General features: G+C 30.4%; 3 protein-coding genes across 4 annotated transcripts; 1 reads left to right on the top strand and 2 right to left on the bottom strand.

The window, feature by feature from the left end:
• Window positions 1-709: 709 nt before the first annotated feature.
• Window positions 710-4844, bottom strand: LOC137812398 (pentatricopeptide repeat-containing protein PPR5 homolog, chloroplastic). Of its 2 annotated transcripts, none has more exons than XM_068614356.1 (3): window positions 4492-4844; window positions 2424-3770; window positions 710-959 (listed from the first exon to the last, which is right to left on the bottom strand). In XM_068614356.1, exons 1-2 carry the CDS (start codon window positions 4780-4782, stop codon window positions 2457-2459), a joined length of 1605 nt encoding a protein of 534 aa, XP_068470457.1. In that variant the 5' UTR covers window positions 4783-4844; the 3' UTR covers window positions 710-959; window positions 2424-2456. The 2 variants fall into 2 exon arrangements, with proteins under 2 accessions (XP_068470457.1, XP_068470458.1); XM_068614357.1 differs by lacking the exon at window positions 710-959 and adding an exon at window positions 992-1241 and having other exon boundaries at window positions 4492-4823.
• Window positions 4845-7996: 3152 nt separating this feature from the next.
• LOC137812400 (cytochrome P450 71AU50-like) lies at window positions 7997-9963 on the bottom strand. Its single transcript, XM_068614358.1, has 2 exons — window positions 8909-9963; window positions 7997-8746 (listed from the first exon to the last, which is right to left on the bottom strand). The coding sequence occupies exons 1-2, from the start codon at window positions 9773-9775 to the stop codon at window positions 8120-8122; spliced, it is 1494 nt and encodes a 497-aa protein (XP_068470459.1). The 5' UTR covers window positions 9776-9963; the 3' UTR covers window positions 7997-8119.
• A 3687-nt stretch (window positions 9964-13650) lies between these two features.
• Window positions 13651-15545, top strand: LOC137812401 (cytochrome P450 71AU50-like). The gene is given in 3 exon segments (XM_068614359.1): window positions 13651-14643; window positions 14785-15082; window positions 15085-15545. Coding segments are annotated over 3 exon segments (1482 nt in total). The 5' UTR covers window positions 13651-13776; the 3' UTR covers window positions 15402-15545.
• The last annotated feature ends 2214 nt before the right edge of the window (window positions 15546-17759 follow it).

The following is a 17759-nucleotide window of genomic DNA, read 5'->3' on the forward strand; positions in this document are numbered from 1 at the left end:
TTCTTGTATTAATAATTTGGATTTCTTTATAATTTCTAACCTCTTTTTTCCATTATATTTTTGATGTTATTTAACTATTTCAATACCATTTCTATTCTCGTTTCTGTTATTTAGTAATTCTTGAATTGATATAAATTTCTTCTTAATCAATGTTTATCTTTTAACATTCATCTAAATGAGAGACTTCATTGTATTAAATTTCACATTTTTAATAAACATTACAAATCTAACAATAATATGAAAAATAGTTATTAATAGTTAGTTCAATAATGAATTATAATTAATTTCGTAAATATATATATATATTATTCCATATTTCATATAATTAGGTTGATAAATTAATTTAATTATATATTCACTTTTTTCAATTTTTTATTATCAAATAAGTTTATACATGATTATATTTAAAAAATAACGAAATCTTAATATTAATTATGTTTAACTTTTTTTCATCAATCAATGTTCAATGTTTAATTTTATAAAAAAATTATATAACAAATTTAATAAACAAATTAGATTAATTCAGTAATTTAAATTATAACCTATATTCTTAATTTTTCATCATATAGAAAATCATATTTTTCAGTACATAAATTGTTCTTAAACAAAAAAAACTAAACAAATAAATTTATCAACAATCATGTGAAAATCATTTCAATGCATATATACTTAAAATTTTCAAACATATATAATGCTAAAACAAGAGGAGTTTTCAACAAATTGTTCCATCACTTTGTTAATTTCAGTGCAGTACAGAAAACATGACAAGTCAATTTTTTCTTCATGATTTCAAATCACATCAGAATGATCATTGTACATGAATCGACAAACTTAATTTTGTTTAGTTACAGATTTACTCATTGGTTGTAAGTTAGCTTTGGCAGCTGTCAAGTCTGATGCATTCTTCATAGTATAGTGCCACCAAGAGAGACGGCTATGTGCGGGAAATAAATTCATACCTACCAACAAAAATCAGTTGTTTTTCAACAGAGTTATGTCGTTTGAAAGATACGTAGTGTAGTTGAGTTCCGAAATAGAAATCATATAACGTCATTTGGCTAGGCTAAAGACCAAATAAATCACATAAATCTTAACAACTTCCTTCATTAACCTTTTTGGTCTCCCTCTTTTCCTTTTCATAGAACTAAAACTCATGCAATCTCTTTTCTTCACTAGTGCTTGCCCCCAGCAAGTCACTAACAATCAATCTAGAATTCCTCTTGGTACTTTCCAACACGTCACTGAACCAGAAAGTCAGAAAATTGAGCACCTCGACGAATTCTTTCAAACACTAGATAAAAAAGAAATTTCCAACCTTATAAATTTAAAATACATTACAAAAGCATAATTTTGGCAGCCATTGTCATCGTGTGCTGCACCATCACCAGTAAAAATAAAGCAGTTGTAATTTCAGACAAGAAATAGTTTAGTATAGATTATACGACTGGTGAAGCCAAGCCAAGAAGATCTTCCATGTTTATATTTCTTTTGATTAAACTTCATTAAAATGAGTTTAGTGCTTCATTTGCAACTGACAAACTTGCAACGATCAAACAAGACAAAAAGAAACATGTTTAGGGGAACAAAAACAACTTACGGTAGCCAAAAACAAAAAGTGAACAAAAAAAACTTACAGTCTGTTGTTTTCGTAAATTTCTTTACAAGATAACCAATGAAAGGAAATCATTTTTATGCATAGACCAGTAATGAAACATTATACACATCTATGGAAAATGAACAAACATCATCTCTCCTATTCTTGTTTCTTTTTGTCAATATTAATTTTCAGCACCAAATGTCAATTTAACCAGTATTTTAAAATACCCAAAGTTGCCCCAGGTTTCATGTTTAGGGTAACAAAAACAACTTACGGTAGCCAAAAACAAAAAGTGAACAAAAAAAACTTACATTCTGTTGTTTTCGTAAATTTCTTTACAAGATAACCAATGAAAGGAAATCATTTTTATGCATAGACCAGTAATGAAGCATTATACACATCTATGGAAAAATGAACAAACATCATCTCTCCTATTCTTGTTTCTTTTTGTCAATATTAATTTTCAGCACCAAATGTCAATTTAACCAGTATTTTAAACTACCCAAAGTTGCCCCAGGTTTCATTGTTGTGACTTCCAAATTTACTAAAGGTATTATCTTAAATTACTATAAATAATAAGGGAAAACTTGTTAGAGCTTATCATTTGAAAATAAAAAATAAGTCTGTGTTTGAACTTAGAAAGTCAGTACAGTAACAGAGAAGTAGCATCTCATAAGATGAATTAGTTAATTTCAAGTAAGTAATACATAGAGTAAAACAAGGAAATGACGCCATATGAGGACCAAGGAAAAATCTGTTCCTCAGGACAATGAATCAGATGTAAAATTGAATGATAGAGAAGTGATGGCAAATTGATATAGCATACCATCTCACAAGTGAACATAGCTGATTATACAAGTCACCGATGAGCTAAAAAGTTCTTTACGTGAGTTGCCAACTTTGCAAAATCTTGGGGGTTGTTTGAGTCAGTGCTGACATGACCAGATTTTGAATTTGACGTGTTGGACTCCGTAGCGGCATTAGCAGATTCTGAATTTGATGTGTTTGAATCAGTTGTGGCATTAACAGATTCTGAATTTGCTGTGTTTGAATCAGTTGCAGCATTAGCATATTCTGAATTTGCTGTGTTTGAATCAGTTGCAGCATTAGCAGATTTTGAATTTCCTGGTACCGATGCAACAGAATCCAAAGCATTCAAGAAGAACCTCTTGTTAGGGATAATACCATTTTCATCCATATGCTCCAGCAATTTATCTAGAAGCTCCTTCTGTTTTGCTTTAGTGTAAGCCCTATAAAGAAGTTTATATGTTGATGAATCTGGATGTATTTTTATACTTTTTGCCCTCTCAAACAGTGAATGTGCTTCCTGTTGTAAACCATTTAAGCAGTAAACATCAAGAATGGCATTTAGGGTTGAAACTTTTATAGGAACTTTTGATTCGACCAGCTCATCAAACAATTGTACAGCACTGGAAACACAATCACAGAGGCCATACATAAAGATGAGACTCTCATGGGTAACAAAGCTTGGGGTGTAACCCATGTCAATCATCTTCTTGAAAACATCTTCTGCTTTATTCTTGAGCCGTGCCTTTCCATAGTTCAAAATCATTGAATTGAAGGTGGACAGTGTTGGTCTCTCCTTGGAACTCAACAAACTCTTGAATACCTGCTCCATCTTGCCAAACTCCTGCTTCTTCCCATAGGAATCAATGAGCAAGTTAAAGGTGATCAAGTCAGGTTTATATTGACTGCTTCTCATTTGAGCAAGGATTGCTTCCATTTCACGAATCATCCCATTTTTACCATAAGCATCCATCACACCATTAAAAGTGTAAATATCCGGTGAAATACTGCTCTCATCAAGATCCTTAAACAAAGAACTGACCTGCTCGAGGTTACGAGCCTGAGCAAAAGCCCTCAAAAGAATATTGTATGTAACAATGTTTGGCTTACACCGCTCAATTCCCTTCATCTTTTGAAAGTAGCCAATGGCTTTGGACAAAGCCTTTGTTTTGTCCCGCGAATGAAGATGGGCCGTGATGAGTGCATTGTACACAGAAGTGTCAGGACGACATCCAGCATTACGCATCTCTGAGAAAAGCCACATAGCCATTCTGGTTTGCCCTCTCTTTCCCATAACTGATATCAGTTTTGAGTATATCCCATTATCAGCAATATACCATCGCTGTTTTTGCATCCATCTGAAAACCTGAACGCCAAACATAATTCACAACTAAACGCTACAGAATTAACCGTTGACATCACCATTCATATTCCCTTGTTTTAGCTAATGCATATTACTGTGTTCTTCCATAATATGACTTCTATTCTATTCTATTCTATTTGCCATCAATATGTTCTGAGAAACTTTTTGATAAACATTTCTAAAGCAGAAAAACAAAATTAAGTTGTGTAAGAACACATTTCATATTTTCTTCTTATTTTTTTCTCCCTCCTACTTATGGATAATTTTCATACATACAAGCTCTTCATATTAAAACAATGACTTGTATGTATCCGTCTCTGTTCCCTGTCTATTTTCCCACATTTTATTGTTGATGATAACAATTTAGGCCATATTACTGTCATGATCATAATACTATTGCTTGGTCGTAGTTTCAAGGGCTATATCAAGGTTTATGGAGTCACCAGAGCAGCAATTGTAGTCACATTTGTCCAAAATTTTGCACAATACAAAGAATTGGGAGAAGAACACAAGTTCTACTAAAATTAAGACCATAATATTATTAATTAAACACAATTATATTTTGTTGTTTTATGCATAAACAAACAGCAAGGTAAATGACAAGTGAAGATACTAGTTTGATTGAAAGAGCGAAAGTAACAATAATGAAAACAAAAAATCTTTCAATCTTTCAGCAGCAGACACAAGTTTAAGTATTGCCTAACAGAGAAAGAAGGGAAGGGACCTCAATACATTGGAGCCAGTTGCCTTCCTTGCCGAGTTCTTCAAAGAGCAAAAAACAATGTTCGGTTCTGACCTGCTTCACAAACTTGTTCAGAGTCTTGAGGAGAGGCTCTTTGTCGCTTATCTTGCGCGTGAGCAAACGAACCAGCTCGCGAGCTTCAGCATTGTGGTTCGGTTGCTTCTTTCTAGGCCTGGGGCCGCATGAAATTGGGGGAATTGGGGCGGCGCGTGGATGGGTAGCAGCTCCGTAACTTCCAAAGGAAGGAGAAGAACAAGGGGAGAGACTTGACATGGCGACCAAATAAACAGAACTAACCTCAGTGAGTGAATGAGTAGATAACACACTCAAGCTGCTTCTTTCTGCACCTCCATACCTTCTTGTGCCACCCCATAAATTTTTCGTATTCCAAAAATACTCTTTTCAATATTCTGGATTACATAATCCAAAAGTCTTTTTCAAGATTCAGAATTAGCTTCCAGATTATGTAATCCGGAAGTCTTTTGTGATTAACTTCTGGATTACATAATCCGAAAGTCTTTACTATACATAAGATTAGCTTCCAGATTATGTAATTCAGAAGTCTTTTTTTCAGATGTGTTATTAGTTTCTGGATTACATAATCCGGAAGTCTTTTCTAAATATGAAATTGACTTCTGGATTATGTGATCCAGAATATATCCGAATTACATAATCCATAGGCTTATTATTTCAAATCCAAAAAGTGGAAAAAAAAAGGATAAAATAGTATTTTCATATTTAATATGGGGGTGGCACAAGAAGGTATGGAGGTGTAGGAAGAAAGAGTCCACGCTCAATTTACCCATAAGGACATTGGGTTCTTGGCCCATCACCTCAGATGTGGAAGAATGATAAAAAAATTGTGAAATGAATTATTTCTAATTATTTATATCATTATAAACTATTTTTTTAACAATTTTAATTCAATAATTTTGATTTTTTTATTGAACAAAAATAATTTATTATTTAATAAAAATATATATTATTTTGGTAAAATTATGCCTAAGAATAATAAAAAAAATAGTCAAATTGATAAAATAAATCGCACATGAACATAAAAAAACAAAGAAGAAACAGAAAAATAAAAATAAATTAACTATATCATGTATTAAGTAAGATAATTTGTTTCTTCATTACAATAATTCGTTTCTTCATACAACACAATCTTATAAAAGGGATACAAAACAATTACCAGTTATAATTACAATAGAAAACTAACTTAAAAAAACATATGTACACTTATAATTCTAAGTCATCACATGACTCTACTATTTTATAATTTCTACAACCATCAAACGAAATATTCTATATGGAGCTTAATACATTAAAATCTACAAAAAATTATTTTTTACGCTGTACTCTAGAAATTCACCCACGACCTTCGTAATATGCACTTGAATCCTAAACAAGATTGTAGACAACAATACCTAACTTACAATTTTGTGAACATAATTGATGGATTAACTAAACCAAAAGAAGATTAATTGGTTTTGAAACTTATTCAAAATGATTTTTCATTTCTTCAACTTCTTTTAAAATTGATTCATATTGAAGAATTGAATGAAAATAATTTATAATAGATTCTACATTAAATTTCAGTTATTCAACCTGAGAATAATTGGATTTTACTATCTTCAAAAGTTTGTACTAGACATTCACACAAACAACTTACAAATTTAAAACAACAAGAAAAAACTAGATAGTCTCTAAAGACTAATTTAGAATATAAAGTAGTAAGTAATTAAAACCTTGACAACTAATAGTTATATACTAATTTAGAAATTATTTTATAAATTTTTATTAATAATATAAATTACTTTAAATATCAATATTTTTTTAATTTATAAAATAATCTCTAATTTAATCAAATAGTAATTAACATGTACGTATATTTGACTTCTTCATCCATAGTTTGTTGTAGGTTTGTGCTATTAAGTTTTCCTACTTCTCTATTTATCCCACTAACTCCATTTTATATGCTTTCATTACATCGGTAATTTAGTCTCTGTAAATAATCTTTATGTTGTCAATCCTTATATTATCCAATTGTTTTTCAAGTTCCACTTGTAAAAACTTTGTCCTCTGTTATTCAATCTCCTATAAATAAAAAAAAAAAGTCTTCTACCTTTTTTATTTTTGAAATATTTTCCACATTTCATGTTCTCCATAGTTTGACGGAAAATGAGAGAGAAAAAACAAGTTGTCGATCTCATAAAATTATTAGTCTAGTGTGTGTTTATTTATTTTTTATATATTAGAAGATATTTACAATTGGTTTAACAAGTAATATATTAGTTTTTATTTTATTTAAGACCTATTATATCACATCCTCACATATCACGTAAATTTTTATTAACTAATTAAAGAGTTTCTACTCGATATTCTCTTTCAATAGGTTTAGATTAAGGAGTGCACTATTCATGCGGATGGATGTAAGAGTGCATCTCGTGATTGTTTCAACACATACATGAAGGAGAAGAGGTGCAAAAAAGGAAAGATGAGTGATTTTTGGTGTCGAAAGTTCAATGAAAGAAGAAAAAACCACATAAACTCTTACACACTTACATTTTTACCCTCAATATATAATAAAAAATAATTATTTTTTAAATTTTTTTTTATTTCAAATAATCTGTACATACCCACAAAATTTAATATATTTATAATAAAAACAAAATATTAAATATATTTTTAATAAAATAAAATTGCCTATATATGTTTCTAATAAAAAATGCCTATATATAAATAAAAAATAGTATAAAAATAATTAATTATATTATAAAATTTATATATATTCGATTATGTATATAAATATTTCAGCACAATCAATTATATATATTATATACATGTTAACCTAATCGTTATAAAATTTATATAGATAATGGATTATGTATTATATATAATCGATTATGTATGTAATTTATAATATAATAATAAAATAAATAATAATATAAAGTATTATTAATACTAATAATATAAATATTAAAATAATAGTAATATAAATATTAAAATAATAATAATATTTGTTGGAGATCCCACATCGACCAGAGATTAGAACATTTAATTGTATATAGATGTCATAAGCCGATTTTATGAGATTGAGTTAGACTTAAAGTTCACTTTGTAATATGGTATGAGAGCCATTCTCTAGAATCACCCATAATATACAATTACATGTAGGAGTTGACAGTTTCGACGTGAGAGAGTGTATTGGAGATCGTAATAATATTTAAAATTATAAATAATAATATCAACTAAAATAAATTTTTAAAATAATGATAATAAATGTAAATCAAACAATTTTAATAAATAATAATATAATTATTTTTATTTTATTTTATTTATATTAAATATTAATAATTTTACTAATAATAATAAAAATAAAAATAATTATTTCAATCACACTCATCCTATTATTTATAATTTTTTTATAATAACCACAAACTTCAATAAATCCACTTAAACGTACACAACTTCAAACACCGACAACTTCTCAAATTCTCACTTTCATTCTCCCGCATCTTCCTTTCATTCTCCAATTGAAACAAAACAAAGCATTAATGAAGTTCACCTAATTATACATAAAACTAAAAAGCATACTATGGAATTGATTTCAATAACCCCTTTGAATGGAAAGTCTGTATGTAGGAATGGCAAGTAGATGATTAGCTCTGGGCATTGTGAGTCCGAATTCATCTGCCATGTCCAATTCATCTGGCATCATGTCATTTGGCAGTTTCCAATCAAAACAATGAACAAGTTGAGCCACTGTGTGACGAATCACAGTTAGACCAAGTTGTATTCCTGGACATCCCCTTCTCCCTGACCCAAATGGTATCAGCTCAAACTCACGCCCTCTCACATCAATGTTGCTTCCCTCAAATCTCTCTGGCCAGAATTTCTCTGCCTCAATCCAAGCATCTGGGTCTCTCATAATAGCCCATGCATTCACTATCAACCTTGATTTTTTAGGAATAAAAAAATCTCCAACCATGCAGTCTTCTGTGGACTGGTGTGGTATCAGCAATGGTGCCACTGGATGAAGCCTCAGGCTTTCCTTTATCACCATGTCCAAATACTCTAACTTCTCTAAGTCTGATTCCTCCACCTTTTTCTCCATACCCACCACGCTTTCCAATTCCATTTGGAGTTTCTTCATCACCCTTGGATTCTTTAGCAGCTCCGAAAGTGTCCACTCTATTGCTGTAGCAGAAGTATCCATTGAGCCAGCCAACATATCCTGTGCCAGAAAAGTGTCAAATAAAAGTGAGAATATGACAAGCAGATGTGAAAAGTCATCACAAGAGCAAATCAACCAGCTTTTATCTAAATTCGTATCGGTTAATTCGTTTGATCCTATAAAATGTATGAGGGAAAAATCAAATGTTTCCGTTTTTCTTACCGTAAGTATGGCTTTGATATTAGACCTCTCGATGCGGTATTCAGATTCTTGAGTACCATAAAAGCCCAACATGACATCCACAAAGTCCTTTGTCTTGTCTTCTCCCTTGTCTGATTCCATATGCTCGTCAATAATTTTGTCGAAGAAGTGATCGAAGATTTTGTGATTTGCCTTCAAGCGCTTAGTTATCCCTTGGAGGTCTAGTGCAGCAATGTAAGGAATGTAATCTCCCATGTTAGGAGTTGCTAGTAAACGCATTGCCTCTTGCATCACAGCCTTGAACCCCTTCTCGTCCAAGTCCTGGTCCATGTACTTCTTCCCTAAAACCATTCTACAACTCATGTCTGCACTGAGTGTTGAAAGCTTTGCACTGAGATCAACGGTAGCTCCAGCGTTGGCTGCCTCTCTTAGAAGCTTGATCAATAGGTCAAGCTCCTCTTCCCTCATGCTTCTGAAGGAATTAATTTTGGTTTGACTTAGCAATTCCAAGGTGCACAACTTGCGCATGTTGCGCCAATAAGAACCATATTCAGCAAAGGCTAAGTTCCTCTGCCCCCAAGAGACGTATTTCTCAGCTTGATAACGTGGTCTACTGGCAAAGACAAGGTCATGGGTCTTGAGGAAGAGTTCAGCAGCTTGGGGTGACGAAACAACAACGGTGGGCATGAAACCTAAGCGTAAGAACATCACAGGTCCATATTTGAGAGCTAGTTGGTGCAGATTACGATGAGGATTTGCTCCCAACTTGTGAAGGCTTCCCAAAATTGGCAACCCTCTTGGACCAGGTGGTAATTTCTTTCCCTTGCTATTGCTTCTCCGCAGCCACAGATAAGCAAGAGAAACCAAAATGATTGCTATCAAAATCATCGTAGCTATTTGGGAGAGTTCAAGTATCAATTGGAAAGTAGTGTAAATCTTCGCTACCAAGAGAAACGGGACTTATACAAAAGTAGTGTTTGTGAGAAAGGAGTTATATATAATCTAAGTAACTCCTGCTGCTGGTGTTCTAAATGGATAAGGTTGATTCTTCCTACACCAACCCAATCAATTCTGATTGACACCCATTATCCGTTTAAAATGTCCATAACACCCTTAATGATCCATGCGAAATGACTAAAACACTTTTAACAAAATGAAATTAGGTTTACACTTGAGGACACCCAACCCAAAAGCCAACTACACAACGTTCATTGTTCTGGACATTGTGGCACACACACGAAGCACTCTTGTGAAACTCTTACACACACGTGCATTCCACATATTCACGTCCATAGTGAAACACTTTCAATTTCGGATGAAAAAAATCCGTAAACAATGACTTTCGGACTTCCATATCAAAGCAATCACTTTATAGTTCCGAATCTAAATATTCGTAAAGTTTATCTAAAAGTAACCACTTCATTTCAGATCTAAATATTGAGTTCCGGATTTTGGCATCCGTATATATACTATAGTTCCGGATCTTGGTTTCTATATGGTTGCATGACGGAGGGACTGTTGCACAGCCTAACAATCTCAGGTTACCTGTTTTTGAAGCTTAAAAATCACCTTTAGCAATCATATTGAACCACTTGTTCACGATTTCTAGTAATATATCATCTATCCACGCATGTATGTTGGACACCACTACGACTGCAACACTCAAATACTCGGAATAATTAATATCTTTTTGGCATGAGGTTATATTAATTTATTGAAGACATTATGTGTATCCAAAATATCATCTTAAAACCAAATGAAATCATTAATATATAATTCACGCAAACTCGTGTAGAAACTGTATAAACTAGTCTATATATAATACCAGTCCATCCAGCAAAGAATATTAAATAAGCATTAAGGAAAAAGTTGATTATACATTTGTTTTAGCTAGAAACCTCAATAACTACCTCTTCCGGATGTGATGTAGAAAGCATGCCTTTCAAATAAAAATGTAAAGCTGACATTTTAATGTCAATATTCATAGATAAAACTATAATTCTAAATATTAATATCTGTATGCAAAATTAACACTTTCGGATGTCAATATTTATAAGGAAAGTTGTCACTTTCGGATGCCAATATCTATAGATAAATATATCATTTCTAGAAATATGTAAAAAAGATAGAATAAGATTTTAAAATTGATCAAGTAATTGTCAATGGATAAATATTTTCTTATAACAATGTTGAAAATTTATATCCACTTCACAATTTTTTTTCAATAAAATATTTCATTTTAATATTATAATGACTTTTTTGAGTTATAAGTTCAAGAGAACAATTATAATTTTACACTCTACTCTAATCTTCTACACTCTCACTTCACAATTAATAATATTATTATTTTATTTTAAAAATTTATTTATTTTTTATTTTATTAGTTAAATATATTATTAAAAGGAGTATAATTGTTCTAAGTTGAATGTGGAAAGAAGGAAAGAGTCTGAGTTTGAAAATATAATCAATGGCTATAGATACATGATTGATATCTTGATAACCCTATTCCAAATTATAATAAATTACAATTTAAGGGAAAAATATTTTTTTAAAAATATAAATCCCATATGAAAAAATAAAGTAATTTTGAAATTACGCGTTATAATTGTAAAATGATATATTTCATTGTGCAGTTGTTAAAATAAAATAAAATAAAAAATAATTCATTTACTCCAAAATTCAACAAAAAAAATTATTTATTATTCTATTTCTTGATGTGCCTTTATTTCTTGATGTGTCTTTACTCCAATTAGTAGAGTAACATAATTGCTATCTATGGGTCACTGCCTAACTTGCATGAATTTTGCACACATCTCTTGAACGCATTCCAATCCCTCCTTGAAACCATCTAAACCGTAGATTACATCATGAAGCAGTTGGATATAATCCACGGTTGAGACCAAAGAAAAGTTTACCTGTCACAACCTACAAAATCCGCTGTTTACTTTTTCTGTCGATTAGCTCCTATCAACGAACGAATAAGATTCAAATGAGATATTTGAAGATGAAGAATAGATATTAAAGATTGATTCAATTGGTTAGGTGAAATTGTGATAAGATAAATAAGAGCTAGGTACATCTCATATGACTTTTTATTATTTTCTTAATGTTTTTTTTTAGAATGGAGGGAGTGGATTTGGAATAATTTGGAGGAAAAGTGGAAAGAAAGATAGAGTGTTTGGATTAAAGTAAATAGAATGGAAAGTGTAAGAAAAATTTATAAAAGTTCGTGAATGATGTGATGGATGTGATTGAAATTATATATTTTTTAATTGATAAAAATGTAAGTTTACAAATTTATCTTTATATTTAAAAATGGTTAAAAATTAATTTGATATATATATATATATTTATAAATTATAATTATTTTTTAATTAAAATATTATTTAAATATTTATAATTATAAATATTTGATAAAAAAATATTTTTATATTAAATAACATTATTATTTTTATCTTTACTTTTTTTAATTAATATAATTATTATATAAATATATTTTTTAATTATTAAAAAATATTTTTTTACTATTATTTATATTTATAATTTATTATATATAATATAATTAATTATGTTTTTATAATAATTATTTTTTTATAATGTTTATATTTTTTATATTTAAATTATAATTATATTTTAAATAAAAATAATTAAATTTAAAAATAAAAGGATAAAAATTAAATTAAAATTAATTAATTTTAAATATATATATATATATATATATATATATATATATATATACCATTTCTTCGCAAAGTTGCGAAGAAAGTTTTGTATGGAAATGTTTTCTATTTTCTAGATTTGTGTGCTTTTTTTTTTTGTCCTTATTAGGTGGTGATTTATGCGTTTTTCATTGCATATAGTATTATTATATGATTTTAAATAATCATTCGCTATTTCAACTAATCACTAATAAATCATAATCGAATATTTTATTTTAAATATAAAAGTTAAATCAATACTGTTTAAAAAGTAATCGTAGATTAAGGTGGTTCATAAGTGCCTTATAATTTCTCGTGCAAAATAACATGGAAATATACAAGAATATCAATAACAAATAAATACATAGTTTTTCTAATATGTTTCTTCATTTGTAATTTAAAAGTTAATCAAATGAAAGTATGTGAACAAATAGTTTTAACTACACATAATTTAGAATATTACCAATAATTAAATACATAAAAATTGAAGATAATTTATCAAATATTAGAAAAAATATAATAAATACAATTTAATATTTTCTCCATTTCAAAACTCTAATTATTTTAACAATTTATATTTCTTGAAAAGCTAAATAGAATGTATTTTGTAGGAGTATTTTAATCCATAAATCTAATAATTAATAGGAGCATGTTTCTTTCTAGTCTCTTCTCTGTGCTTTCATTGAAGCTGACGTGTCCACTTAAAGAGACGTGTCCACGCCTGGATCTCCTATCACTTTTCATATTTCTCACCGTCTCTTCTTTTCTTCATTACTTATTCGTACATTTTTATTTCAATTTTGTCTTTTGCAACTTTGTCAAAAGCATCGTTTTCCTGAAATAAATATTGCAAGTTGGATTGCAGCACGCAGTCGAAAAGGCTGAAATACCCAAGTATGTGAATCTTGTTTCTCGTACCAAAGTATTTATATCTTGTGCAGGCGAAGTCCTTCAACTATGCACGCGGAAACCTCGATGTATCTTCGTCTCACCCCAAATAAATACTAATTATGATTATTCTCACTCCTAATTATTCATCATACTTACCACAGTGTGTTATGTACTCACACACACACTCTCTCAATGTATATATATACTCTAGGAATCACAAAGGCAAACACCATCAGTTCTCTTTTGGCAGCAAACATAGACACTTTGCAGTAGCTACTTGAACCCTCCCAAATAGCTACCATGATTTGGATATCAATTATTTTGCTTTCTCTTGCTTATCTGTGGCTGCGGAGACGCAATAGCAAGGGAAAGAAATTACCACCTGGTCCAAGAGGGTTGCCAATTTTGGGAAGCCTTCACAAGTTGGGAGCAAATCCTCATCGTGATTTGCACCAACTAGCTCTAAAATATGGACCTGTCATGTACTTACGCTTAGGTTTTGTGCCCACCGTTGTTGTTTCGTCACCCCAAGCTGCTGAACTCTTCCTCAAGACCCATGATCTTGTCTTTGCCAGTAGACCACCACACGAAGCTGCAAAATACATCTCTTGGGATCAGAGAAACTTAAGCTTTGCTGAATATGGTTCTTACTGGCGCAACATGCGCAAGATGTGCACGTTGGAATTGCTAAGCCAGAGCAAAATTAACTCCTTCAGAAGCATGAGGACAGAGGAGCTTGACCTATTGGTCAAGGTTCTGAGAGAGGCAGCCGATGTCGGAGCTGCTGTAGATCTCAGTGCCAAAGTTTCAACAGTCAGCGCAGACATGGCTTGTAGAATGGTTTTGGGGAAGAAGTACATGGACCGGGACTTGGATGAGAAAGGGTTCAAGGCTGTGATGCAAGAGGGAATGCATTTATCAGCAACTCCTAACATGGGAGATTACATTCCTTACATTGCTGCACTTGACCTCCAAGGCTTAAATAAGCGCATGAAAGTAGTTGGCAAAATCTTCGATGACTTCTTTGAGAAAATTATTGATGAGCACATGCAATCAGAGAAGGAAGAAAACAAGACAAAGGATTTTGTGGATGTCATGTTGGGGTTTGTGGGTACTGAAGAATCTGAATACCGCATCGAGAGGCCCAATATCAAAGCCATAATGTTGGTAAGACTATATATATTTTAAATTATAATAGCAGCAATCATGTAGCCATATGACACCAGAAAGTTTATCTACCGGCTGCTTGGCTCTTTTTACTTATTTTTTTAAGACTGTCACAATTTCTTTGACACTTTTCTGGCACAGGATATGTTGGCCGGTTCGATGGATACTTCTGCTACAGCAATAGAGTGGACACTTTCGGAGCTGCTAAAGAATCCAAGGGTGATGAAGAAACTCCAAGTGGAATTAGAAAACGTGGTGGGTATGGAGAAAAAGGTGGAGGAATCAGACTTAGAGAAGTTAGAGTATTTGGACATGGTGATAAAGGAAAGCCTGAGGCTGCATCCAGTGGCACCATTGCTGATACCACACCAGTCCACAGAGGACTGCATGGTTGGAGATTTTTTTATTCCTAAAAAATCAAGGTTGATAGTGAATGCATTATGAGAGACCCAGATGCTTGGATTGAGGCAGAGAAATTCTGGCCAGAGAGATTTGAGGGAAGCAACATTGATGTGAGAGGGCGTGAGTTTGAGCTGATACCATTTGGGTCAGGGAGAAGGGGATGTCCAGGAATACAACTTGGTCTAACTGTGATTCGTCACACAGTGGCTCAACTTGTCCATTGTTTTGATTGGAAACTGCCAAATGACATGATGCCAGCTGAGTTGGACATGGCAGATGAATTCGGACTCACAATGCCCAGAGCTAATCATCTACTTGCCATTCCTAGCTATCGACTTTCCCTTGAGAGGGACTAAGGAAGGAATACGTATGTACATTATGTCACTTCCAGATATAATTAGGTAAATCAATTTCCTTCTATTTTGTTAGCTTCATTTCAAACCCTTCCCCTTCCTTATCATTCAGAAATAAATTAAGTATGGGAAATTATGCTTTCAGAACATGAGAGTTGTATAAATTTTTATGTGATGGATTTAGATATAAATATATATAATAAATGATAAATTTATAATTAATTAATATTAAAAAATATTAAAATAATAATATTGAGAATTACGATTGAATCATTAAGTATTATTTACATCCATTAAATTATAAATTTTCATATATTATTTGCTTAATATGCAAACATGATTGTAAAGTTTTCATATATTATTTGCTTGCAAACATGAGAAAGAAAAATTATTATAATGCATTACCAATTTGTTTTGATTTTCATATCTATATAAATAAAATTCAATTTGTATATATAAAGGTGAAAAATCTATTTATAATGTAGTTAAGTTGGTAGTTTTGATGTAAGAGGATGTGTCGGAGATCTTATGAATAAAAGTCAGAATATTTTATTTTATAAATTTAATTTTATGAGATAAATTTAGTTTGATGAAATTGAGTAGGTTTAAAATATTTTTTTATAAAAGATTTTGATTTTTGATGGGCATAGGGAGCAGAAATTGATATGATATGTTTTTCTATTTTGTGTGTATTCGTCAACGTAATTTAAATGCCAAATGTCTACACTCACTCTTTCTCAGCCACACATTTTATGTGGATATTTTCGGATGGATATCATCTCATATTGATTCTGTGTCCTTTCGTAAGATTCCCATTGCTTCTTGATATTATTATTGCATTGATTTTTATCCTATTTTGTGGAGTAAGACTAAATACACTTTTTTTTTCCAAAAATATAAAAGAAAAAGTTTTTTGTTGTTTTTTTTTAATTTTTGTTTCCTTTCTTATTTTTTTCAAATATCTTTCTACATCTATTTTTTCTTTTTTCTTTATGAATGTAAAATTGATTTATTTAATATCTTTTATAAAAAAAATATTAATAAATCTTAAACCTTAAATCTAAATTCCAAATCAATTCTTTGACCAATTTATATTCTAATATTAACTAAAAAAATATCCATATTAATTATAAATGAGTATTATTATAATACATGATGTTTTTAAATTTGTACGAGGATCAATATTATATGTCTCCATTGAATATACTCATATGGTCATATGGGAATGAATTGTGATAATTCTTAGGAAAATTCCTTCCTCTTTACTCATTTTCTTACCAATTTAGAAGTATTAATCTCAATAAATTTAGCAAAATTGGGAAACACGTAGGTTTTGTTACATATATAGTAATAAATATAAGGATTTAGAAAATAACTTTTAGAGTAGAAGTGTTGATGAAATTGCAGATGATAGGATCCTTAAAGTACAGTTAGAGAATAAGATGTTTTTATTTTTATTTTATGTTTAAAAATTTAATTTAAAATAAAAGAAAATTCAAAACAAAAATATATTTCATTCAGTTTATTAATTTTTATTTTGAACACAAATATAAAATAAATTATTACTTAATTTTAACTTATTAAGTTATACAAAACAATTTAATTAACACAGATACCTAACAGTAAAAATATACACAATTAACGTAGTAAAGGTAGCACAATTTTAAAAATAAATAAAAACAATTAAAATAATTAAAATGATGGATAACTTCAACTATTTTTATTTAATAATAAAATATCAATTCATGCACAACTTTAATTAAACTGAAATATACATTCTAATTAAAATCATTAAAATCGTGCACAACTTTAATTCTATAATTTTCAATAGTTCTACTATAACACAATTTCATGTCACTTAAAATCATACTAGTACAACTTCTTTTAAATAATTATGTGCAAAAACAACATAAAGTCGGAAAAACAAATTTTGTCATTCTAAAAATAAATCAATAAAATTGTAACATTTTAAGTGTAAAATTCCCATTAAAATAAAAAGGAGTAGGTCAAAAACCAATTAAACTTTTATCATTTTTAAAACTATTAATCATAATTGTTAGGATGACGATGATAGACTCATCATATTATATTTATCTCATCTCACTTATAATCACCACCATTAAAAATTTATATCTAAAGTTTTATTATGTATATTGTTTTCGCCGGTTGACCTCGTATTGATTGGATGGACAAGTTCCGCTTTTAGTTGTCTCCTCCTAGCACACTGAAACAATGTTCTGTTGAAACAGAGGAGCTCTACCTGATGATTATACTCAAACGATCAAGTCAAGTCAGTGAGAGCATACTAAATAATAATCAGATTAATCAATGTCAGTCTTGTAGTACTCAGAAACAACCTCC

The sequence above is a fragment of the Phaseolus vulgaris genome, chromosome 2 (genome assembly GCF_000499845.2).
Source record: "Phaseolus vulgaris cultivar G19833 chromosome 2, P. vulgaris v2.0, whole genome shotgun sequence".
NCBI lineage: Eukaryota > Viridiplantae > Streptophyta > Magnoliopsida > Fabales > Fabaceae > Phaseolus > Phaseolus vulgaris.

What these genes read in the sequence shown, in the direction of transcription:
- LOC137812398 (XM_068614356.1), bottom strand. Translation starts at nt 4,782, where the DNA reads ATGTCAAGTCTCTCCCCTTGTTCTTCTCCTTCCTTTGGAAGTTACGGA. An exon ending in ACTGGCTCCAATGTATTGAG is followed by an intron (nt 3,771 to 4,491) that starts GTCCCTTCCCTT and finishes TTTGGCGTTCAG; the next exon opens with GTTTTCAGATGGATGCAAAA.
- LOC137812400 (XM_068614358.1), bottom strand. Translation starts at nt 9,775, where the DNA reads ATGATTTTGATAGCAATCATTTTGGTTTCTCTTGCTTATCTGTGGCTG. An exon ending in ATATCAAAGCCATACTTACG is followed by an intron (nt 8,747 to 8,908) that starts GTAAGAAAAACG and finishes TTTCTGGCACAG; the next exon opens with GATATGTTGGCTGGCTCAAT.